General features: G+C 40.5%; 1 protein-coding gene across 1 annotated transcript in view; it reads left to right on the top strand.

Annotated features, from left to right (window-relative positions):
- LOC111874527 (hemicentin-2) overlaps window positions 1–26,528 on the top strand; it is a 941,243-nt gene extending 914,715 nt beyond the window's left edge. Inside the window, exons 3-6 of the mRNA XM_023870097.2 lie at window positions 5,467–5,677; window positions 14,655–14,720; window positions 22,943–23,242; window positions 26,190–26,528. Coding sequence (XP_023725865.2) covers window positions 5,467–5,677; window positions 14,655–14,720; window positions 22,943–23,242; window positions 26,190–26,251 — 639 coding nt within the window. The 3' untranslated portion in view covers window positions 26,252–26,528. The remainder of the gene's footprint in view (window positions 1–5,466; window positions 5,678–14,654; window positions 14,721–22,942; window positions 23,243–26,189) is intronic.
- The last annotated feature ends 279 nt before the right edge of the window (window positions 26,529–26,807 follow it).

The raw sequence follows: 26,807 nt of genomic DNA, 5'->3' as shown, positions 1-26,807 counted from the left end.
AAGACTGATAGATTGAGACGATATGGCAACCAAGCTTACCAGTAATTCCCAAGATGGTTTGCTCCACTAGAACTTTTCCTCGTTTTAATATGCATGTGAGCGAGTCAGGACCCAAGCGTGCAATAGTAGCCTTCACACCTAGCGCTCCGCATACATCATGAAGTAATTACGCCAATTAGCGCCGTGTTCGCCCATTTTAACATCAAGAGAAACCCGAACCGCTGCTCCCTTAAAAGAGATTGCTCTGAAGAGCCTCCCCTTTATTTGTGCATTTATGGGACAATCCGATTAGGACTGAATTTTCATAGAGTTCGCCAATTTTGATAGTCGACCATTTTCTATGTTACTCTTAATTTCTATTTAATTTCTGCTGGCTGATTTTGAGTTGAGGAGTTTATGCTCCTGAGGAAAGTATTCATGTCGTCTTCAAAAAGAACCGCAATATATTTAGGACATGGAAAATTCTCGAGATTCTGAAAAATTCGTATATGATGGGTTGCTGCACATTATGTATGTGGATGTCCATTTTCTTCTTGGAAAGATACCCAATAAAATCTAATTACGATCTTTCCTCAAATTTTCACTTTAGTCTTCCAAGTTACTTCTTTCCATGAGACCTCCCTTCCAACATTCATTCATTACTCCTGTACTTTTCTTATCTCTTCCTTCTGTGCGCATGCCCAGTTAATTATCTTCTTGACTTAATTATTTGAATAGTAACTTACTAAGGAAATAACGTAAATAAAAAGATTATCGCTCTGTAATTTTACCCATTCTGAGAGCAGAGTCCAGACATTTCATGTGATAATCAGTTTACAGCAATTTCGGTGTAAGCAATGTCTTTGCTTCACAGTAGACCAATTTCCTCAATTACACAAAGCAAACTGAAAGTGTTTTGAGAGATCTCTCTTCTGGGAGAGGCTGTGTTTGCCACCTGCTTTCACGCAGGCTTCTTGCTTGAATTATTCTTCGACCCTGAAGTTGGAGGCGAAATGTTCCTGCGAAATGTCGGTTGACTCTCAGCGAACTACACGGCGTTATAACCAAGAAGATAGAATTCTTCATAACCACTGATGTGAGAGCCTCTAATGAAAGTACTTTGTTTTATGGATATCCAGTTTGTTTCGGGTAATAGATGAAAAGATGATAGTTGGTAGTGTTTCTGAATGTACAGTAATGCTGGAATTGTCAAGGTGTCCCAAGCCCGAACACCTGTTATTAATTTGATAGCCAAAGTACTGATGATTACCACTAAGCGGAACTCTTTACCTCAGCTCAACGTCATCAGTGTCATTCTAACACCCTGTAGAATATGTACCAAACATTCTTTATCCGGGGTTAAAACTGCAGGAGCATGAAGCAGATCACTTGCCTCCATTTATTACTGAATTTACGAATATTACATTTGTAACACCATAGTGTGATTCATAGGAGTCAGAACAACAGTTGTTACCTTCCGTTGTCAAAGAATTCAACTGCTTGAAACAATGTGTAAATATCGCTCCAGAAACTTAAAGAGCTACATATTAACGTGTCCTTGTTCCTTTTTAGAGCTTAAGGCTTATGACTTCTTCCATTATTATCATAAATTTTTTCACCTCTTTCTTCTTCTTCTTCTTCTTCTTCGCCGTCGCCGCCGTATTCTTCTTCTTCTTCCAAAAATGACATTTCCTTTTAGAACTAAATTTAGAGTGTTATCTCTGAGAAACTGTCTTCTCTAAATCTTTGCACATCGTGCATCGTGTTCCTGAAATTCTTGTCCCTATTTAATTTTAGCTCAATTCTAATTCGATCTTTGAATATGGTGTAAGTGCTTGAAAATCGCTTATTGTCTCTTGAAAATGCATTTCTCCTTGACATTTTAATATATTTGTGATATTTGACATACGTGACAGAATCTAATTTATTTCTGGTAAACTGTATGATTATAATTGACATTTAACTTCAATTCTGACATCAGCTTATAAATGAATAAGAGATAGTACCGGATAGTATTCTCTCTTTAACTCTCCCCACCACTGCACTTTTCTCCGTGTTCACCTGATCTCTTCCCCCCTCTACTCTTATCCCATTGAAAATACTGGTTGACTTCATCAGCTCTTATGGCACCTTATAAGTTCACTATACAAAAAAAAGTTAAACTATCCTTTTAACAGGCCGTAGGGGCTCATAGTTTTGTGAGCCGTCGAGGCTCTCACGTTTTCTAGACAATCGGTTCACACATGGCCGTGGTGTTGTCAGCCTTATGCACCGCTCACACTTTAGCCCCAGGAAGACTAATGGTACTCATGTCTGTTAGAGGCCGAGTAGATCCCAGGACCACGGTGCGGCTGGAAAGATTAGCTCAGTTAATGACCTCATCCAGAATTGAATTCGCTACCGCGTGCCTCCCTCATAAGTACACTATACTCTATAAATATTTATTGTTTATCACTAGCATCAAAATTTGTATGTCTTCTTTAGTCAGTCTGGAAGCATTTCTAAGGACTACGGCAAGCCCAGTAGAATCTGTGAAGTGCAGGATTTAAACATCCTCTACGTGATCTCAATAGCGGCAGAGGTCACACGTTCAAATTGTGGCTGTGGCCGGGAGGATCTGTGCTTGCGTTAAATAGAGGGATGAGGCGAGGAGGACGCCACGGCTGTGTCCACACTAGCTCCTACGCGGGATTGATCGGAAATGGAATTTGTATCCGCTGTGTTGCAAAAACGAAGCGTTCCATATGCAGCTTCACGCTTCTCGGAACTGTGCATGGATAATGGAAGTGCTGTCAGGTAACAGGAGGCCAGCCTTTGCACCTGTTGTTCGGATTTTCGGACTACGGTTAGAATCACAACTAATCGACATTCATATCATCCTTTCTGTTGGAACTCAGTAACTTGCCATTGCTTTAGTTCCCTTCAAATTCCTTTCATATTTACCTTTATTCTAATTCCTCTGTAAACTCCTCTTCTTACCCTCACTATCCTAAGTTTTGCAGTTCATGTCTAGTGAATTACTTTTTTTCTGAAATGTACTCTTATATTGAAGAAAGCAGTCTTCTGGGATTTGGCACCGTGTATATGTGGTGTTAACCGACGTTTCGGAGGAACGTATCGCCTCCATCTTCAGGGTAGAGGAAAATATATAAGAAATCTGCAAGCAAAGAGACCGTGAGAACCGGTAAAAGCAGACTCTTATATTCTTTTGACAAGACCATATCCTAACATTCTATTTCTTATTTCTGTCAAAGTCATGTTTTCGTAAATAGGAGGATAATATTAAAATGGATAGTAGAAAAATAGGTTGGGGTATATAAATTGGATTTATCTGCCTCAGGATGGAGACTAGGTTTGGGCTCTTGTTCTCACGGTAATGAACCTCCCTGTTTCTTAAGATGTTGGGATTTTCTTCACTGACTGAGGTACTTTTGGCTTCTCAAGAGCGACTTGGCTGTATGTAGCTAGCTGTCTGGCAGGGAATTAGGTAGCCGGTGTTCTTTTTATTTACATAATTTCTTCATTTTACTGCATACTGCTTGTGAACTAAACTTCGGTAATACAGCACCTAAATTTACCTTCACAATACAGAACACGGAATTTTCGCATTAGTCGATTATGTTTCAGACCAAGGTAAAGCTAGCCCAGTAACAGGCCATAGAGAGCCATAAGGTTATGAGACGTCGAGGCTACCATATATTTTAGAAACTCAGCAAGCAGATGTCGGTAAGGTTGTCAGTTTACGCACCGGCCGCCCTTTACCCCCAGGTAAATTCCTGGTACTCATTTCTGTAAGAGGCTGAGTAAACCCCAGGGCAACAGAGAGTCTGGAAGGATAGGTAAAATAAAAAATCGAATTACCTCGTAGGGAATTGAACCCGCGACCTTCCAGCTTGTATCAGTGCCTCAACCAGCTACGCTATAGCGTACGCCATATGTAGATTACAATAAATCAAAACTAGCGGACAGTATTATACATAATGATGTAGAGAGAGAGTGGTCCAAGGTGCGGTTGCCTCTGTGTCTACCAGTGTAAGCTTATCGGGTTAGTGTTTAATTTCACATCACATATTTCTCACGTACTTCTGCGGCTCCGCACTGCAAGAGGGACTTGTGACCTGAATGTCTTCATGTTAGAGCGTCTTCCTTCAGTAGTAAGTCCTTATGATGATTGCTCTAACTCACTCTCTCCTTGAGGCAGGGTCCTTTTCGAAAAGCTAAGAGCGGCTTTGCGAGCTGGTACCCAAAGGTTCTCTACTGTGTTCACTAGACTGCGTTCTGGGCCACACAAATCCGTTCCACATTCTATTACCCTATTTCTTTCAGTTCTATTTTAATATATTCCCATCTACGCCGATGCCTTTCCGGTGGTCTCTTTCGCGTTTTCCGATCGGAATTTTATGCATCTCATCTGTGCCATGCATGATACATTCCGACTCTGTTTAATCTCGTTCTGTTTGATTAACTTTACAGTAATGTTTGTAAAAGTGTGCAAATATACGTATGAAGCCAATCTTGCCAACCTCTGCTTACTTCCTGTTACTTCTAGTTGAATCAACCCTGTAACCTCACATCCCTCTTAATTTCCTCACATATATTTTCCTCCAAATCTACTCTTCGGTTTACCATGTCTTCTCATGTCATCAGGTTTTCCAACTGAAATTATTAATACGTAAAAATACCGTGAAATTGCCTGTTGTCATGAAAGACATGATTTCATTACTGCCAATACACAGTCAAATGCAGTTCATAACTTTTCTTACTATTCTGATAAGGTCCAGTCCGGTATTTCCCTTCAGTCTCTGTTATAATCCCACTGTTTTGATACGGATTACGCATAACAAAATATTGCGAGGATATTTGTGTGCAGGATAAGTTATTACGCCATGAGGACGTATGGGAAATTTAACGTGTAGCTCCACACATTCTAACCCCTGCGCGAGATGGAGACAAGTGATCAGCTTCACGCCACTGTCGCTTCATCCCCAGTGAAAAGAAAGTCCGGTGGTCGTTTGGTGCGAGAATAGGCCCCAGAGCCCGTCTAGTAAGTTAAATATAAAGTAGTCTGTGTTTAATTAATTAAGCATTAAGCTATGGAGACAAATGGGAGAGTGAAATTATAGATGCACCATTCTTGACCTCGGCGGTAGGCGAAATTGAATGGTCAGTTTGACGTCCAGGGTGTTTTGCACCCAAGGAAGTCCGCACCCCTAGGATTCCGTGGGATAGGAGCCCAGAGCCAGTCTGGGAACTATGATGAAGAGACAAATTTACTGCTACCGGGAATCGAATCTCGGGATTTCCAGCCCGTTGCCATAGAGACTGGGATATCACGAAATCTCTTGACTTCATCTGGAATGGAGCCATGATTATTTGATCGGCGAGGCCGTAGCATAGTCACTATCCCGACTTAGTTAAGTCGGTTATGAATTCGGTGGCGTGAATGCGGGAATAAGAGTGAAGCAAGAAATTTGCTTTGTATTTCAGGTGTCATGGATGCGGAAACGCGACCTACACATTCTGACGACCAGCATCTTCACATACACCGGGGATGCAAGGTTCGGGGTCATACACCCCGAGGCCTCAGACGAGTGGAACCTACGGGTCGAGTACGTTCAGAAGAGGGATGCCGGCATTTACGAATGTCAAGTTAACACGGAACCGAAGATCAACTTGGCCATCCTTTTGAACGTGGAAGGTAAGAATATAAGCGGACCCTTTCTCCTGCTTGCAACCCTTATACACCGCCGCAATATGCATTGGCGCCTTGGGACAAAGATGCCTTAAATGCTGAATACAGTGAAACAGTTCGTAAATTATATTTACTAATACGCTACTTAATTTCTGACTATTTCAGTAGAGTTTCGACATCGGAATAATATAAGGCTCGTAAAAGAACTGTTGGAGATAATGTCATTAACAATTTCAACCCAGTTATATGTTTGTATTAATAAACATTACTCCATTTTTAGATACGTGTTTATTCATACATATTAGAACTGGGGTAGCTCAGTCGGTATAGCGACTGGCCGTTCTGGACGATAGGGGGTTCGGAGTTCGAGTCCCGATGGGGGTAAGATTTTTCACTTCTCCATGTCGTCCAGACGGGCTCCGGAGTCCACCCAACCTCTAGCCTCTAATCCACTGAGTGCATGAGCTCTTTTTCTTGGGGTAAAACAGCAGGGACGTGAAGCTGACCAATCACCTCTAGCCAGCGCCGAGGTCAAGAAAATGTGGATCTATACATCTACGCCCCTATGCTCTTCTAGACGTAATGCTTAGTTAAGCAGTGACAATTTTACATTTCCTATTCATACGTACATGAACATTTTTTCCCTTGGGAATGACTTCACTTGAAGAATATGAAATTTGTCAGCAGTGTATCTAGCAATTTATGGGGGCAGTAGTGTTCTTAGAGATTTTTATAATTCTGCTCAAGATGTTTTGGAATTTGAACGTATAATTAAACATAACTCGATTGGCGGTTTCTTGCATTTGACGCTAATTATATATGTCTTAAGTAACTAACAGCGGAGTAATCCTAAAAAATAGATCGACATTTGCAGTACCTTAAAACTTACGTATTTAATTAAACAGTTTTGTGTGGAGTTTCGAAAATTAATGACGGGAACTTTGTGATTCTGCATGGATAAGAAAGTGTCACGTGGACTATATATATATATATATATATATAGCTTTATATTTCTTATAGTCCCCTCTATCTGCAGTTTCAGGCCGATGGTCATGCAAGGATAAGATGATTATGAACGAAAGCTTACCCCAAGTGTACCAAATCTGAACACGTTCGTGCATGTGAGATTTGAGGTTTTCATAGCGGTGAAAATTTAGTTTGTGGTCTTCTGGGTTACAACAGCATATAGTCCCATAGGTGGTAACCGACGATTCAGAAGTCTTTGATCCCTCCATCTTCAGGATATGTATTTTTTATTGCTAGTTGGGTGTGACTAAGTCCCTTGTACTGCGGCCATTTCTGACCTATTGTACCAGCCCCAGATGATAGGTGAGGGTGATTATGGAGCAATTGGTGGAATGAATATTGACAGGGGAAACCGAAGTACTCGGAGAAAACCTGCCCCAGCGCCACTTTGCCCACCACAAATCCCACTTGACCAGACCCAGGATCGATCCCGGACCGCCGCGGTGGAAGCCAGCGCCTAAGCGCTTGAGCTATGGCGCGGCCTTCAGGATATGTATCTTATTTCTACATCTGATGACTGAGGCAGTATTTACTTTAAAAAAGTTTGTAACCTACGAGACTGCACGATACCACAGCCCAGATGAGTAAATTCCAAGTACAAGTTTTTTTGCCACTTTTCGTCTCTCAGACACCATGACATATATTGATGACCATTTTAGTGCTCCTGAACCGAAATGACTATCAAATATTTCCAGAACTGTTCACTATATCATACAGCTATATTATGTTTCTATTTTTATATCCATTCATGAAGCTTTAAAGGTTCCCTAGAACAAGCAAGACGCGATTAGTCATAGTCGACATCATAAGTGGAATGTTTCAGAGGTCAGTAGAATCTGCAGTCACTCATATTGGTTTTCCAATTTATTGCCGTATTCAACTAAGTACCATTTTCTTCGTGGTCTGCAGGACTGGGGGACGAAGTTATTCTTTTCGTAGTCCTGTTTCTAGACCGCGGTGTTCTCTCTATTATGGAGGAACCGTGCAAGGCTCAACGTTATTGTAAGTAATTTGGAAGTGACTGGAATTTCGTTTCTTCTCACATGCATGTGAATTATAAGCGATGAAATATACACTCATATGATAGATTTTGTGTACTTATCATTATTTACTCCCCTAAATATATACAAATTTTACTAATAAATGCCCCTTTAAAAAAACAAGAAGTTAAAGGAATTACAAATCGCATACTTCCCTTTGATACGAGAGGGATTGCATAGAAAGCGAAAAGAATTAAGAGGATACATACAGACACACAAACAAGTGATTTCATAAGCCTAAAAAAGACGGGGGATACACAGAGAGATGAACTAGACCGATAAATAGACAGATAGCAAGGTGATCTCATAAGCCTCTTTTTATTTTTTAAAAATAAGCTTAAAATATATTATTTCTGAAATAGGATACTATCTTTCCTTCATATATCACTCGTTAATCGGGTACACTATTCATTCACAATGAATTTAGAAAAGGCTCTTCTTTATTTGTATGAATATTTACATGTTTTAAACAAACACAGATGGCTGTGCCGTATTTCTTTTTATTGCTAGTGGGGCGGGACTAAGTCCCTTGTACTGCGGCCACTTCTGGCCTATTGTACCAGCCCCAGATGATAGGTGGTGGTGATTGTGGAGCAATTGGCGGAATGAAGATTGGCAGGGGAAACCGAAGTACTTAGAGAAAACCTGCCCCAGCGCCACTTTGTCCACCACAAATCACACTTGACCAGACCAGGGATCGAACCCGGGCCTCCGCGGTGGGAAGCCAGCAACTAACCGCTTGAGCTATGGCGCTGGCTGTACCATAGCTCTGGCCCTTAGTGGTTGGCTTCTTACCACCGAAATCCGTGATCGTGTAAGATACTTCTGAACGAAATGGCACCGAAACAGTTTTCACTCCAAGTTTCGTCGTTTCTACCACCCAGCATTGCCTAAGTTACGATTTCTGTACGTTTACTGAGGCGTGCGGTAACAGACCAGCCAGCTCTTCACCACATTGTTATTCTTTAAGATGGGGATTCATGTCTGACACTGCAGAGCAAAGGAAGCTTCCAAGTCTTCAGAGTCTCTGTAAGAGCTATAAGGAACTTTTGTGTTCATAAATTAAAGATACTCTGATAGAGTGTTTCATTTTTCTCGCGGTTATCCCTCACAGTTGATATTCTTGATTTTTGGACTACATTGACTAATTTATCATTTCCTATGAGCACGAGTGATTTTATTGTTGAATATTCACGAGAGAATGTTTATTAATGTGTAGAATGACCTGCGATTGTAAAGACGCACGAACCTTCAACCCGAAACTGGATAGGATTTGAACCTGGTACCCTATGATACTGAACTAAAAAGTTTCTCCGGTGAGCAGTCTGTTTATTTGTGTGACATGTATCAGATGCAGGTACTACTGCTTACATATGAAACCGTGAAGTTTGTTCCGGTTGTATTCATTAATTTATTTTTATTTATTGTTTATTTGGTGCACACGGGAACGTAGTTGGTTGAGGCACTGTGCTAGAAACTGGAAGATAGTGCTTTCGGTTCTCGATAAGGTCATTGGATTTTTGATTGACCTGATCCTTGCAGCCGCACTATGGCCCTGCAGTCGACTCAGCCTCTAACAGAAATGAGTACCAGGAATTTTCCTTGGGGTAAAGAGTGGTCCGCGCGTAAGGCTAACAACCTCACCGCCAACTGTGAACCGATTTTCTAGAAAGTGTGGGAGCCTCGACTTCTCACAACCCTATGGGCCTGCATGGCCTGTTACAGGGATACAGGGGTACTTTATTTCAAAGTTTACTTAATGGCACTTATCACAAATTCAGAGTATGCAACTTGTTGTGGTTGGAAGGTAGTAAATAATAAACAACAAAGGATGTGCAAGGTAGAGACAATATCCTTTTTGACTGCATTGTTTCGGAATTTGACTTAATGGGCTGAGATTAAAATTAGATATCTTCCGAAAACTAGCCAGCTTGAGCCTACTTTCACTGCCAGTTCTGTTTTGTAACAACGCAAATCAATCTTAATTACTTCGGTTATAATTAATTATATATTTCTAATGAATTCTGAAGTTAACTCTTAATTCAAAATAGCGGTCGGTTCTGAACTGTAGAAAAATTCTTAAATTGATTTGAAGTTATGAATCGTGAATATTCGAAGCAGTGCTGAAACCGCAATACAGTAATAAATGGGTACGCTCAGGGGTCATTCATGTAACTTCACTTAGACCCATGTACTGCCCAACGGATGAAAGGTACTTCGCTTCTGCACACATCCTGCATAAGGTGAAGCTTGTATAATATTGAAGAACATTACTTTTCAATAACTGGTAAAGCTTCAAGCTCAAGGGTGAAAAGGACAATTTTATGATTAGTATTAATATATGAGAATGAAAACAAAAAATGGGTGGAAATCTAGAGTCCTTTTTATTTTTCTGTTCTAATCTCAGTTTCATACACATTTCTTGGTTTATTTACCGTACGACCGTGTAGTCGGTGTTCGAGTCTCGGTAGAGTCAAGAATTTTCTTTTCTTCAAGTCGTCCAGACCGGCTCTGGGGTCCACACAACTTCTATCCAATGGGTACTAAGGGGTAAGGTAAAGCGGACCGGGCGTGAAGCTGACCACTCACCACCAGCTAGTGCCGAGGTCAAGAAAATGTGGATCTTTACATCCACTCTCCCATACGCCTTTATGGAGTCGTACTTAATTAGTTAAGCACAAGGACAAATTTACTATAGACAGTCTTCTTATTAGGGCTTTTGTAGTAATTATGAACCATTATATTAGAATTAAGAGACCAGATTAATTAAGTTCTAAGACACAATGGAACTCAATATGTCAGGTCTATTTTTTTAATATCGTGGTCTCTGCTCTGTTTGGCATAGTGAACTCTGTGCTTACCGCACCATTTTAACATTGAGAAACTTTTCATTTTGCCCACTCAACGTATTTATTCAATTCAGATGATTCTCAGATCAAACAGAGAGATATTCGCGTAAAGAGCAGTAACCGGTTGTTCTTTGTGTTGGAGATGTATTCATGTTTAAATGCTATTTAGTTTAACTGAGACTTAAGGATTTAATTTTCTGAAATCGTAAACATGGAAATGGAGTGCAGACTAATTAATTGTATCGTATTACCCTTCATTCTAATTAACATTTATTTTCGTATGGCCCCAGATGGATGATGGTGTGAATACTAAACGCGAAGTGTTTAAGATTCATGATAGCAGACATGACTGTAAAGCTGCAGTCTGGACTGATATGCTCATAGTCTGCGCATAATTTGCGCATATGATCATTCACCTTTATATTCTGGATGCTCCTAATTCTTTCCAATACTTTTGGTGAGCATTTTAACATGATTAATTACAGTTATCAGTGCAAACCTTTCGTATCTGTCTTCCAGTATTCTTAATAAATTTTAATATCTTTAATATACCGATATATTCAATTTATGTAGGTCCTTTTTCCATAATTCCACCGTAAACTGCATGAAACATGCAGATGCTATACTAAATTTTAATGCTTTTATCGACTGAATGACGCTTGTGCATGTTACCCTCCAAACAAAGGCCCGCAGGGCTTTACGTAATATACCTCTCGATGTTAGAAAAATTTGTCACTAAGCCTATTGTTACTTTGCTGCTATCGTGTCTATGGGTCCTGTTATCTCGCTGGCTGTCATGGTTACACCACTTTGATTTTGGTGCTAGTGAAGCTCCCACCTCATATGTTCCTGCATCCACCACGTTGCTTTCTCGGATTGTACGAAATTAACAGTTATGCGTACGGGACATCCTCCGATGTCGTAATGTCCGTATCAGAGTTCATCAAAATAAGTTCACAGATTTTAAGCTCGAAGCATATGGACGAAAGGAGAGGCTGTTACTGTAGAAAGAAAGCAAAATAAGAGTATCAACGCTAATATCTTTGTATAGGTCCATATTACAATTCCATGTTTAGCTTTTCTATTGATTATTATGAAGTATAAAGCTATAGTTTTCTTGGTGTATCTGTCTATCTATGACTCTACACTCTTTGTTGGGCCTTGGCTGGTTTTCAGGTTCTTGATCGTTTACACAATCGGTCGGACTCCTTGGATGGAGGATCAGCTCGTCGCAAGATCGCTACATACACACAGGACAACACAAACATAGAATAAATGTACACAGACATCCATGCCTCAAGTGGGACTCGAACCCATGATCCCAGTGTTTGAGAGGGCGAAGACAGTTCATGCCGCAGACCGCATGACCACTGTGATCCGTATTTTCTGGATTATAGACTAGAAAATGTCGTATGTTGGAAACCGTTAAACTGAAAATTCACCGCTATGATAACTTCAAATTTCACATGAACTGATCCTGTGAAAGTTCCGTTAAAATATTGTTACTTATATTAGCTCCTTGCTTCTTACTGTACACACATAAATTTCTTATCGTCCTAATGAAGTAATTCGAATTTTCTATAATTTTCAGCTTTGCACAAATATATGCAGGACTGTCCAGTTATTACTGATGATCATGAAAAGGACGCAATATCATAACTTTATAGTTTGTAACTTACAAAAATAAGTGTAACACCAGCCTGGACTTAAACAGGAAATATGATTCTACGCGTGTTCAGACACACAGATATTTAAGAATTGTAGCATATTGCGTCTGAAATATTTCTGATGTTACGTCACCAACAGATACTGAGGCAGACCGTCACGTTATCACTAGAGAGTTACAAGACTGTATTTTCAAAACACAATGGAAAGAAAAATTACGGTACAAAAAGTCCCGTTGAATATATAAGATTTTTTTTTCCATACGGTTGCATGCTCAAGGTATGACGTGCAGTCAAGTGTGTTTTAGAATAAAAATACACATGGAACATTCACATTATTTTGCTATACATATGAGGTAAGGTAAAAGACATAGTTGTCCCTGTATTTAACTAATTAAGAACAACGCCATAAAAACGTGTAGGAGAGTGATGTATAGATCCATATTTTATTAACCTTGGCATTAATTGGAGGTGTGTTCAGCTTCAAGCCCCGGCCGCTTAACCCCCAGGAAAGAGCCCCCGGTACCCATTGGATAGGAGGCTGGGTGGACCCCAGAGTCGGTCTGGATGACATGGAGAAGTGAAAATTCTTACCCCCACCGGGACTCCAACTCCGAACTCTCGGTCGTCCAACTCGCAGCCAGTCGCTATACCGGCTGTAAGTCAAGTAAGGTTGTTACGATAGTTGTGGAAAGATATCGAAAGAGTATTCAGACGGTTTCGACAGTAAATTAACACGCTTTCCTCACAGTAGACATTTAAGTAAATATATATATATTGACCCTTCTGATTTGTAGATTACTATCCTGGTAATGTGTAGAGTTCTTGGCTCTCTGTCCCCTTGAGGTAGTTTGGTGTGAGGCCATTTACCCTGTATTGGTGCAGTATACTTAATAGTGTAGATAGTACTCATTGTCCTTGTGGTGACGCTCGACAGTCAGGTCAAGTGCTGTTACATAAATTTAATTCATTTAGATATCAAATTAATTACGAAGTACCAGATCCTACTCACATGAACAATATTCTTCCTCTCAGCATATATGCAGCTCAACCAACTAGCCATCTCTATAAGACTGCTGATTTTGAATGATATACGCCTTATTTAACTAACCAATATATCTTCTCAAACAACCACCTCTTTATTTTTCGCGACACAAAAAATCAGTTTTTCCCACTTATGAAAATTTTACTTTTGCATGTGACGCTCTGTACTCTCTTAAAAAGTTACGGATTTTAGTGAGAAACCTTCTGTCTCCGTCTTCAGAGTAGAGGACGGAGACAGCGGACTCCTCCGAAACTTTGATGACAATCTCTCAGACGCGCCATTAGATCCCACAAGGAATAATCTTCGTACTCAACGCTGTCATAACTTGAAATTTTCCATTTTATATTCCAAAATACTTCTCTCATTGCACAAGGCTTGCATTTTGAAGACAAAATGAAGAAAATCAAACATTATTTTAATGTTAGTACTTTCGCCTTGTGGAATTGCGCTGTACCGCCTGTGATCAGGAGGTGCCTCCAAACCGTCAGCATCGCTGATCCCTTCTGTATGATGTGGACATCCAAGAACAAATTCAGAATCAACACGAAATCACCACGAAATCCTAGAATCAGTAAATGTTTTTCATTTGATAAATATTTGTCATTATAAAATTATGCATTTTATTGAAATCAGATATAATAAAATGTACTTGAAATTGTATTAATGAAGGAAATATGTTGCGATATGTTCAATAAGCTCATTTACTTTGCATTAAGTTAAGCTAGGGAATCTCAAACTTGGTGGTACTGCTGCTTCCTAAAACAAGACATAAATTTAGACGAGCTTCCATTTCTGCCGGTCAGCGAAAAGTGAACTTCTGCACACAGCTGCTGGTCCCTGTCGGGTTATACTGTGACGTGAATATCTTTACAACACTTCTCCCTCTGAAATAAGCTACAAAACATCTGTGAAATATTTCGTCAACTCCAGCTGATATTTCGGAAAGCGTACAGATTCAATTTTGCTGATTTTGTAATTTTCCAAAAATTTTGCTCGGATACTAATGTATTTTACATAAACTTTGAGAGATTGGCGATAAATTTATAATAGCTAGAGATCTCACAGGTGGTCGCTAACAATAGTTACAGCTCTTCGGATGTGAACAGCACTTCGCCTCAGTGTCGCACTGCATATATCCTACATCCCATCCCAGCCCCCAGAAAGGCACATCGCTGAGCCTAGCACAGTCCATTTGTTGTCTGTAATTCGCAACTTCGTAGTCTTGTTAGTAACTAACAGGTAACAGTAATTATTGTCAGCCGCCATATCTCCTGTATCTCTGTCTGTCTCTTTTCTCATTCTTAAGTAACATTCTTTCCTTATTTGTTTGTTTGTCTCTGTTTTTTGCTTCCCTTCCAGACACGCTCTCTGATATCCTTGACACTTCACTTGGATCTCGGGCTTCGTCCGGCAACTCCAAACAAGGTTGACAACTATCAGCAACAAAAAGAAACCTTTCTGCTGCTTGATGCTTCCGCCTGCTTGCTTTATTGCCTGACTACTTTCCTGCAAGCACTGTTTTCTTGATGCCAACCTTGTCTCAATGAACACAGAAGGTTCACTGCATCTAGATAAGGAACGTCCCTACAGTATCCATCTTATTCGCTTGTGATTTCGGATGATGTACGGCATCTGTAGAAACCTGCACTTTCTTTTGCAAATCGCGTCTTCATGTTTGATGTTCAAGCACCTCCTGCTCCTTCACTTCACAGGAATGCATTTGCTCTTCCACAGTGTTCCACTTAGCAACATGTCATTGCTAGGAATTATGATGATATTAAGTTAATTATTTTGTACATAATTTATTTAACGACACTGCCCGTGGCTCAGACTATACAGATTCGAATTGGAAAATGATTAATGAATAATGAATTTTGAAAGAATTTGGAAGGAACCCGGTGTTGCCTAATCAGTTTACTTCCTCAGCATTTGCTTGAAGACGTTAAAGTAAAACATGAAAAATCTCAGTCCGGATAAAAAGGTAAAAAAGTAAAGCTATCCCTGTAATAGGCCTCGGAGGTCCGTAAGGGTGTGAGACGCTTAGGGTACCACATTATCTAGACAGTCGGCTCACAAATGGCTGTGAAGTTGTCAGCCTTACGAGCCGGCAGCACTTTATCCCCCAGGAAAATTCCTGGTACTAATTTTTGTTAGAGCCTGAGTCGACCCCAGGGCTATAGTGCGGCTGGAAAGATTTGGTCTCAGTCCAGGTACCCGATATTTTTACAGAGATTCCGACAGAACACCTCTCGAGCACAAGACTTAAGCGTTACAGCTACACTGACCAGCTCGGTGAGACAGAAGGCGTTTAGCAAGTAGTTACGAAGAATTGCATAACGCTCAGATTCACCTGTTTATAAGCTCACACCGCTCTTGTGGTCGGGTTGCAGAAAGTGCTGGGAACTGTTTGTGTGGCTGAGGCTTCTCAAGAAGGAACCAGCTCCGCGGAGTCGCTCACATTCTTGCTGATACGGAAGAAATTGGTCTAAATGTATTACTCTGGACTTCTTGGGTTCGAGGCTTCTTTATTTGGATCTAGGTCAAGTCACGTATTGATGACTCAGATTTTTCGTGGTATTCCTCATCCCCTCAAGGAAACTGCCGGGTAAATAACGTCATGTAGGTGACGATCTCTTCCTTCCTCATAATTAACTGTTTCCCCTTCATCAACCATCCTACAATCCGACTCTGTATAATCTCATCAATCAAAGCGTTTTTAAGTAATTTTTAACCTACAGTTGCTTTGAATTGTTTATTGTGTTCGTAAGAACCAACGACATTCCTCTGTTTTTGTCTGCGATATGTTTTTGGAGGTAAACATCCGTTTGTTCTTAATTATTTAATTTTATTTATCGTAATTATGTCTGCCGGTCACGATGGCCGAGCTGTCTAAGGCATGAACTCACTTCGCTCTCTATCGTGGGTTCGAATCCCATTCAGGGCATGGATGTTTGGTGTGTGTATCTGTTTCTTCTGTGTTTGCGTTCTGCTGTGTTTAGGTAGCGGCCTTGCGACGGCCTGATCACTCGTCCAAGGAGTCCTACCGTCTGTGAATTGAATAAAGGAATAAAAGAAAACCTCGACATCCGTATAAGGGTATAAGAGGAAAGGATGAAAAAAAGTAATTATGTCTACAATTAAGAAATCATAGTTCTGAATAATTTTAGTTCTTGAAATTAACACGGTACTCCTTTTCGTTTCCCGCAAATACTACTTTATGTAATAATGTTTTAGATTTTATGCAGAAAATATATTATATTTTCCCGTCATGAGTAATTACTTTAAACAATCCATATTAGTTTTGTAATACGGGAGTATTGATTATGAATTCTAATTTATATGTGTCTCCCCTTCACGACCGATGTTGGGCACGATACATATTTAATTAGTCTCAACCGAATGCGCTTGAAACACAAGCAGAGGAAATTTCAGATTATTTTAGCTACCCCAGATGCCCATACCTGTTGATGTTCATACGGGCGATGACAGTATGTGTAATCTCTTATGTATTCTACTGTCTTACATAAACTGTGACCGTTAATGACGTTCTCTCATTGTTCACATTGAAATTAAAACGGTGTCATTTTTACGGACACGTGTGACAAGAAATCTAACGGTAGATACAAAACAAGAGAAATGTAATTTTCGACTTAACTTAATTTTTATAAACAATATAAAACCAAGATATCTGGGTTCTGGACTTCTTCCATCGTCCAGTATTCTAGAAAATAAAAAAACACGACGTTTCGGAAACTGGATCTGTTTCCTTCCTCAGATGAGCTAGGAAGACACCTACTCAGTTAGGCCCCCTAGGAAAGGTTATTCTCAATCATTGACGGAAACAGAACCAGTTTCCGAAACGTCATGTTTTCTATTTTATAGAATACCGGATGATGGAAGAAGTCCAGGAATCCAGTAATTCTGTGTGTTATACATCATCGTCAGAACCATTTAGAATCTATTCAACCTAAAAAAATGTTTCAAAAGTTCACTTTCATTGTCGTTAAAAATGCAGTCAAATGTACCATTAGCCGATCAGTCTGTAGTTACTGTGTGATTATCAGAGTCTCAGAACTGGCCACTTGAGAAACAAACGTTGCCAAATTCACATGTGCTCATTACAATCCAAAGTGGAACGGTGTATTTAATTTCAGGATATAAACCTTCAAAATATTTCTCTGTTGTTACACATCGCTAGATGAATATTTGATTATTCATCTCTCTATATACATGCATATGTAACAGTGAGATGACCTTGATTCGATAGATATGGGAGTTTGCCATTAAGCTGCAGGATGCGCCACTTGCCGTTTTCGTTTCGGACCGAAATTTCGGGAATAGTTAAGTCCTTATGAAGTGATGATCACAGATATAGTAAATCGTACAGAAATGCCAGGGTTTTCGATTTTCCTCTTTACACACGCACACACATTATAGTGGAACTAATTTTTACTTCATTCAGTTAACTTTGTTAACGGTTTACAGTGTTTTTTGTGAAGCCAGTGGTTGCTCATCCACGTAAGGGATTTTCTGAAATTTATGGAACTCGAAGGTTCATTACCGTGTCCACAAGTCACAGCCACTAGTCCCTATCTTGAGCCAGATGAATCCAGTAAATATCTTCGAAAACTATCTAATTAAAATCAATTTTAATATTATCCTACCATCTTTGTCTAGGTCTTCCATGTGGGATCTTTCCTCATTATAAAAAGTTAAGGCTATCTCTGTAACAGGCCGTGGAGGTCCGTAGGGCTGTAAAAGTCGAGGCTCAGACATTTTCTAGACAGTCGGCTCACAGATGGCGGTGATGTTATCAGCCTTAAGCACCGGTCGCACATTTATTCCTCAGAAAGATTCCTGGTACTCATTTCTGTTAGAGGCTGAGTCCACTCCAGAGTCATAGTGTGGCTGGAAGAATTAATTCAATTGAAAAATTTAATGACCTCATCAGGAATTGAACCCGCCACCTTCCGGCTTGTAGCATATTGCCTCAACCAACTTCGCTACCGCGTGCTGCCTCTTTCCTGAATATGTTCCTATCAAAACTTTGTATGAATTTACCTACCATGCGTTCTACATCCTCTGACCATCTCACCCATCTTGTTTTGCTTTTAATTAAATTGACGTCACATCGAAATATGCCCCAAACAGAACTTTTACAATTTCATAAAAGGGACGAGTTTTAAATAACGACACCATTTGGGGAAAGTGGTTCAGTTCAATTTGAACTATATGTAAATTTTGGAATATGCTCTTGTTAGACCGACGTGTGCTAAAATGATATTCGCCCGATAACTTTCACTTTATGCCAAAGGTAAAAACAGCAACATTCTCGCTCAACTTAGTCAACTAAGCATCACGCCATGAAGATACGTGGGAAAGTGGAGGCATAGCTCCATCATTCATGACGTCGGTACTAGATGGAGGTGAGTGGTTAGCTTCAAGTACCGGCCGCTTTACTTCTGGAGAAGAACCCTCCATTGCGCACTGTATAGGAGGGTGGTTGAACCCTAGAGCCTGTCTGGAGGACATGGAACAGAGAATAATACCTTGCCCCTATCGGGAATCAAACCCCGTTCTATCGCTATACCAACTGAGCAATACCCTTAAATTTATGCCAGTAAAACCAAGTTTCAAATTGGAGGCCCTGATGGCGGTGATTATGATAATTGTTCTGGAATGTGACGCCTTGCAGCCCAGTATGTCACAACTAAAGTTTCGTTGGAACCCGCTGTCTGCATACTGAGATAGAAGAGCTTTATTCTGCGTTAAACCTGTATTCGAGCGGAAATTCCTTGTAATTCTGCACTTTCCATTTCGAAAATGGTACTCTTAGGGTGGTGCTGTGTTGCCCGCCAGCAGTGGTATCAGAACTGTCGACAGATGGCGCCACTAGACAGGTGTATTGAAATAGAATTTTGTCTAACTCTTCTGTTGTCTACTGAATTTAGACACATTACTCATCAACCCATGATGAAATTTACGTAAACCTTTATGAAAAAGAACACGTCTAATCACTAACATCAGAAATATATGGATCAAAGTTTTGAGTAATACCCTCCCTGAAATCCAACTGTGGCTTTCTCAAAACTACCCTCATACAGTAGAGTACTGTCTTCTGAGATATGACGCCGTGTAGTCTGGTAGAAATTCATCTACTTTTCGACGTAATGTCCATCTTGATAGAAGAAGAGTAAGCCGAAGAAATTACGAGCAAGAAACAAGTAGCAAGCAGAGCTCTGCTCTGAAGGAAGTACCTTACTAAGAAACGTCGGCAAACTACAGGACTACACTGTGTCAATTCCCAGTAGATAGTACCAACATACCAACGTACTGCTGACTGAAGACATCGAATGGATCATCCTAGAAACCCTTGCCACTAAAATGCAAAAACCCATTGTAGTGACGATGTCGACATCTTCATGATGTGGTGCTTGATTCATCAAGTCCAGGGATACATTTACTTTTGCCTTATTCAGAGTTGGGCTCTTTGAGGCCTACCGACTCTATCCATGGCTGATGAATCACCCCTCAGGCAAGGCAGCGAGAAGTGAGTTTTAAAATGATACACTCGCAGATCGAGTTCCCTGTTAATGCGCGACTTGGGTTGCATGAGACGAATGAACAAAATATAAAATTCTAAACGGTAAAGCGTTTTAATGCTAAAAATAGCGGCAGGAATACAGGGTGCTAAGATGGGTTACTGTCTTTGAGGGGTTATAATACCCATTTAATAGAGCAAAAAACTCACATTCAACATATGCCCAGAAATAAGTGCCTCCTGAAAGTCAATGTCTGGATGGGCATCTTAGGTGATCAACATTATAGGACCAGTTGTCTTACCTAACAGGTGCATTTTACTATCATTTTGTTTGGTGAATGATTTGTCAGTACTTCTGAAACATATGCCTCTTCACCAACGACCACACATGTGCTTCATGCATGATGGCGCATCGCTACAGTTCCACTACACTGTCAGGCAACACCAGAACCAGACTTTCGATGAACAGTAGATAGATCACGAGGGCCCAGTCAACTGTCCTGCATGATCCCCTGACTTTAATATCCTCTGGACATATGGCTCCGGGACACTTAAATCTCTGGTGTATTCAACACCGAACAATGACTTAAGAATCATTTGAGCAAGGAGCAGAGAATGGCTGTCAGGAGATTCTAGTGAAGCCAGGAGCTTTCTACAGATTTCGCCCTTGTCTGCGACGAAGAGCCGGAAATTGTGTTAAAATGCATGGGAACAACACAGACCATCTGCTATATAGATCACACCAATATGGCTCATATCTCGCCAGGCACTGGTTTCTGTATCTTGACTGGGACTTCTTTGCTTATTTTAGTGAGTACTCTACACCCTACTGTAACCCTTTTTAAAATCCTGTGTATAATTTTTTCAATCTTAATGCATGTCATTTACTTGCAAAACCTGGGTTAAACAGCAGAATATACTATTCATTTTATGTAAACTAAAATCACGAACAAAANTAGGCATAGTTCGCTTGCGGACTAAAATCACGGAGTTTATGTACGGGTAATAAATTTATAACGGGATCACTACTGTTACTGATATGTAAGTCGTATATCCTATATTTTGTACGTGATTTAAAGGGAACAACGCACACACCAACCAATCCTCTCAGTATTCGAGGTACACTTTATAGGTTGTGCCTGTTCTTCCGGAGAGATCAGTCATATCCGATACACGTCTCAGGGTTCGCATCTGCAAGCAATAGACTACAATTTCTCAGTCACTTTCTTCAAAACCTGTCTTACTCTTTCCTTTTCTCTCTCTCAATTTTGTTCGCATGAAATTGGTTTGCTTCTTGTATCGATGTTGCAGCTGCCTGGCATGCATGAATGTTTATGAATGTGGAGACATGTCTCTTAAAGCTTTGCATATTTTTCTGTATAGACTACAAGCAGAACGCTGTACTGAAAACTGCATACACTTCCCGCATCTGCTAGATATTTTGAACAGATTGATAAGAGAAATAGTTTGACCACGTCGACACAACTGAAAACACTCATACATGCTACCAATAACATGGATATAATGACTTAATATGTTTTCTGAAAAAAAAACTAACATATTTACCTGTTTATTTCGCAGGAGAGCTAAGCAGATGGAATTATAAATATCATATTAATATCCATACTCAGATATTTGTTCTGATAAGATTAAATATGTTGCAATGTAAGATTTTATTTTAATTGAATACAATTTTTTAAATATCCAAAAGTATAAATTTTTGTTGGATGAACTTGGTTTAATTGTCATCCAGAAAATTGACCTCCGTTACTTTGGTTTGTCTTCGGAAGATAATTGTTCATTGTTTAATAAAACAGGAAATGTATGCATAGGGCAACAAATCTCGTTTAATTATCGCCAGAGCTCTAAGACTTGCGGAAAAAGTTAAGCTGGACATGATGCATATCAATTTTCTCTACAACTCCAGTACGAATATTTTTCTCTCCGATATATATTTAACGAGTTATTCTCGAGATAACGAGACAGGTATTCATATTGGTCTTTACATAGTAAAAACGAAAGTATCCCTGTACCGGGCCGTGAAGGCCCATAGGGTTGTGAGACGTTGGGGGTCCCACATTATCTAGACAATCGGCTCACAGATGGCGGTAAGGTTGTCAGCCGCGCTTTACTCCCAAGGAAAATTATTTAATTAATTCCTGGTACACATTTCTTTTAGAGGCTGAGTGAACCCCAGATCCATAGTGCGGCCGGAAGGATTAGGTGAATTGAAAAAAATCCATTGACCTCATCGAGACTTGAACCCGCGACCTTGTGGCTTGTAGCATAGCCCCTCAACCAACTACGCTACCGCGTGCCCGGGTCTTTACGTACAGTGTCCATTATTTGTATTAAATTGTAACAAGATGTTGAACTCTTTAAAATGAGCTTAATAAAGCTCCCCGATATGAAATTTGGTTAAAATAACTTCATCGTGGTTCTCGAGATTTTCATCTGTACAGGCGGACGGACAGAGCGATTTCTTTAGGAGCTCCGCAGGAATGCGAAAGGTTTTTCAGGGCCTACATTCTTATATAAAATTTATGAAAGCATACAATAATATGTAAGTAGGATTTATTGAGAATACATTTCCAATTTTTGTTGGATTACATCCATTGAGGAAATTTCAAACGTGATGTGGAAAGTAATGCCATACAGAGACATTCTCACTCCCCGCAGGGAGGAATATGTCTAGTCTGGCACGTTAATGTAATGTCAGTTGTGTTGGTGTAAATTGCTCAAAATATTTTGCAACTAAATCAAAGAAATCACCCCCACGCACAAGTTCCCATGATATCAAAATTTTTTAACAAATTTCCAAGAAACAAGCAAACATAATTCATATAAAATTATAAATGATATGCAAGGCACACTTTTATGTAACTCAATTTATTGAATGTCTTATTTACAGTAACACAAACCTCGCTTCTGTAGCCCCATTGCCCTGCCACACTGAACTGTGACTCCAGGAGACACATGTACATGTAGGAACCTATCCTTACTGACCCAGCCTTGGTGATTCTCGGCGTAATCAGTGTCGCAGGATCTTGATGTGTTTTTGCAGCAGCCACGCTTCTTATCTATGTTCGTGCTTTCTTTGCGATAGCGGCTCAGGCGAACATCTGGGGACCGGAAGATGTCTACGTGAAGAAAGGCAGCACCATCAGCCTCACGTGCTCCATCAACGTCCACTCGACGCCACCCGGCTCAGTTCTCTGGTATCACGGAGCTTCCGTCGTGGACTTCGATTCGCCGCGAGGTGGCATCAGCCTGGAGACAGAGAAAACTGAATCTGGGACTACCAGCAAACTGCTCGTTACGAAGGCAGCGCTCTCGGATTCCGGCAATTATACCTGTGTCCCTTCCAACGCGAACCCCGCCAGTGTCTGGGTTCACGTTCTAAACGGTGAGTTCCTTTGTTTCTCTGTCGCAAGTCTTTTGTTGCGGAGAAACTGTGGAAAGGTAATTAAAAAAAGTAAAGTCTGTATACATCCGGTCACGGTAGCCGAGCGGTCTAAGGCATGCATTGTCTTTGCTCTCTTGGAAACCGGGAACATGGGTTCGAATCCCACCCAGGGCATGGATGTTTGATGTTTGTGTGTGGGTGTGCGTCTTTCTGTCGATCACCCGTCCAAGGATTCCTACCGAATGTCTAAGGCTTGCTAAACCGAAGTGAAACGGAGAGTTTCATGGAGGTAGAGCAATGCCAAAATTGGGGCCGTAGCGCCAAGGGAAAAAAGTGTATATACATCAGCGCCGATCACGGTGGCCGCGCAATGTAAGGCATGAGCTGTCTTCGCTCGCTCTAAAGCTGGGGTCGTGGGTTCGAATCAAACTCAAGGCATTGATGTCTGTGTGTGCGTTTTCTTCTGTGTTTATGTTGTGCCATGTGTAGGTAGCGACCTTGCGAAGGGCTGATCCCCCTTCCAAGGATCCTACCATCTATGCAAGAAAGATTATGCAACTGAAGAAGAGGTCAAGGCCCAATACAGGCTTGTAGAGCCGTGGATGAATGAATGAATGAATGAATGAATGAATGAAAGGGTATACATCAGCCGGAATAGCTCAGTTAGTGTAGGGACGGGCTACGGGCTTGAGAGTCGGGATTCAGTTCCAGGCAAGGGCAAAGTATTCTTCTCTACTTCACAGCGTCAGGCTCTTATTCCATCCCAGCCGCCCATCTAACTGGAACCGGGGGCTCTTTCTCTGGAGAAAAACCATTCGGCTCGTGAAGCTGACAGCTCACATGCTTGTAGAGCCGAGGTCAGGAATGTTGGAGCGACACCTCCACTAACCATACGCTTTCATGGCGTCCTGTTTAATTGAGCACAGAGACAATTTTACCTTTCTAAATTTCATATTCTGTAAGAACCACAGTGCGTCACGCTCTCTGTAGGCAAACTTACGGAAGAAAAATTCTGTGTGTTTATGTTTCAGTTTCCTGCGGGAGTGTTATTACACTGGAAATAGAGTCTAGTAAATCTGCAACGGTGTAGCGGTCTACACCGCTAACCAATCATAGCACGATCTCGCTTCAATGAGACAAACCTTTTTTTATAGAAAGACTTTGTGTTGAGAATTGGAGTGACAGTGTGTAGCTAATCTCATGTCAAATTTAGAACCACGCATTGAAGACGTATGGGTAGCGGAGGTATAGCTCCTGACATTATATTCTAGTATCCTGTTGCCAGAACAAGACACGTAGCACAACACACAACAGGAAAGAACAGAACCCACCTACTCAAAAACATATGCGCATCCAGGGAACCTATACATATTTAACAACATAAGAAAGAAGAAAAGAGAGCAGTTTCTTCGCAAAGTAACACCTGAAGATGACCGACCACATTGGCCGAAACATATAGTGTGAATTTATAAAATTTTAAAGTGAATAATTTGTAATAAATTTTATAGAACATAGGTTTGCACGTGAGACTGTAAAAAACGAATGTACAGTAAGGTACAGCTCCACTCATTATTAATCTCGGAAATAGCGAAAGGTGAATGGAAAGCTTTGCAGTATACCCAGACCGCTATGTCACCGGATCCTCTCTGTCCATTGGAGTATAGACTGGGTGGGGTTCCGGACATTTCTGGAAACTGTGGAGAAAACAAACTTCTCTGCCCTGTCGACAATTGTTCCGACTGTGAGTCCAGCCTGTAGATTAGTCACTATACTGAATGGGTCATAAGCGGTGCTGGGATCGGAGTAAATACAGAAATAATTTCACCACACGGTTTTGAATTAACTCTCAAAATATGCATCTAACACAGTGAGCGGTTATATCGTTATAATTCTACATTAAATATTTGTAGCCTGCTCAAATGAAGGAAGGAGACGTATGCAGGGCATATACGTAGTAAACTTAGGAGAGACAGGACTGAGGGTGTTGAGGAGAATATTTGCACCGAAGAGAGATGAAGTGACAGGAAGTTGGAGAAAACTACATAATGAGGAGCTTCATAACTTGTCCTCTTCTCCAAGTATAATTAGAATGATCAAGTCAAGGAGGATGAGGTGGACAGGGAATATAGCACGAATGAGGGAGGAAAGGAATGCATATAGGATACTGATGGGAAAGCCAGATGGAAAATACCACTGGGAAGACCAAGTTGTAGGTGGGTGAACAATATTAAACTGTATCTTAGAGAGATAGGATGGGATGGTATGGATTGGATTGATCTGGCTGAGGATAGGGACCAGTGGAGGGTTCTTGTGAACACGGTAATGTACATTGGGGTTCCATAAAATACAAGGAAATTGTTGAGTAGTTGCAGATTTGGCTTCTGCTAAAGTAGGGCTCAACTCCATAAGTAAGTAAGTAAGGAGAGACAGGAAATGATTGCAGAATTTTTGCTCCTAAACCTGAAACAAAAAGACTGTTCGTGAAATCTAGGCATATATAGAAATGTAGATTCAAGTGTATCCTATGACATCAGGACACTCTTATGTGGATTGGAATTACGTATCTCAGGATGTGGAAGAGTGTCGGGCTCTCGAGGACTCGATGTGGAACTTTCGGGTTTTTGAAAGGAAAGGAAATTCTTGAGAGATTTAGTGACTGTTAACTTCTCAAGGAGGGCCATGCTGTCTGGAGCTATTTTTTGACAAATTTCACATCTTAATAAGCTCACTTGTGAAGTACGGATTCGGTGTAAATCAAGGTACCATCTTTTAGTATGTTACGCCATGTAGTCCAGAGAATTTAAGCGTAGTTTCGGAGGAACGTAATTCCTGCCACTTCAGGTGCAAAGAGCGAACCTAGAAGTGTGCCAGAAGGAAGCACGAGATCCTCTTGGACCCAGAAGATGTAGGCTTTATGTTCCTAAGGGTGTTTGGTGAACTCCTACAGGACTGCATGCCGCTACATTCCAGAGGTCAGTATTTTGTACAGTCACCGCGGCGAGATTGTGAATCCAGTGAGGCGTGTGTAGTGAAGTATTGATTATTGGGTTATCTGACGGCGTCGGAGATACATTTTCTATACTGGATCCCTTCTGTTACCCCTAAGATCATAAAAGAAATTACGGTGCGTACGTCCCGTTGAAAGCCTCCACCTATAGGGAACAGGTATTAGGATTTACAGATTAAAATAATGAAAAAGAATTGTTATAAAATGTTAAACAGTTCCATCCAGTGTGACTGGTGAAGACTTTCCTTATTTCAATTTTTCCTGCACTTACATGTTCCGTTATTTAGAGACCATCATCAGAGGGACATCAATACAGTTTGAAACTACTATTACAATGTATGTTCTGAGCGTTAAAAAAATACATATAATTTTGATAATATAAGATCGGATAAAAAATCTAAAGATTTTTTACAATTACAGCGGCTGTCTTATTTCTTTTCTTTTGTAATTGATTTGTTAAGATTTTGTTAGAATTTATAAACCAAGTAGGTTAGTGTCCACTTTCTTATTACTTCGCTTGACGCGTGCTCAACGTGTGCCGCCTTGTCGATCTTGAGA

The sequence above is a fragment of the Cryptotermes secundus genome, unplaced genomic scaffold, assembly GCF_002891405.2.
Source record: "Cryptotermes secundus unplaced genomic scaffold, Csec_1.0 scaffold754, whole genome shotgun sequence".
Lineage (NCBI taxonomy): Eukaryota > Metazoa > Arthropoda > Insecta > Blattodea > Kalotermitidae > Cryptotermes > Cryptotermes secundus.
The sequence above is the reverse complement of the archived record's forward strand: the minus strand, read 5'-3'. Positions and strand labels throughout refer to the sequence as shown.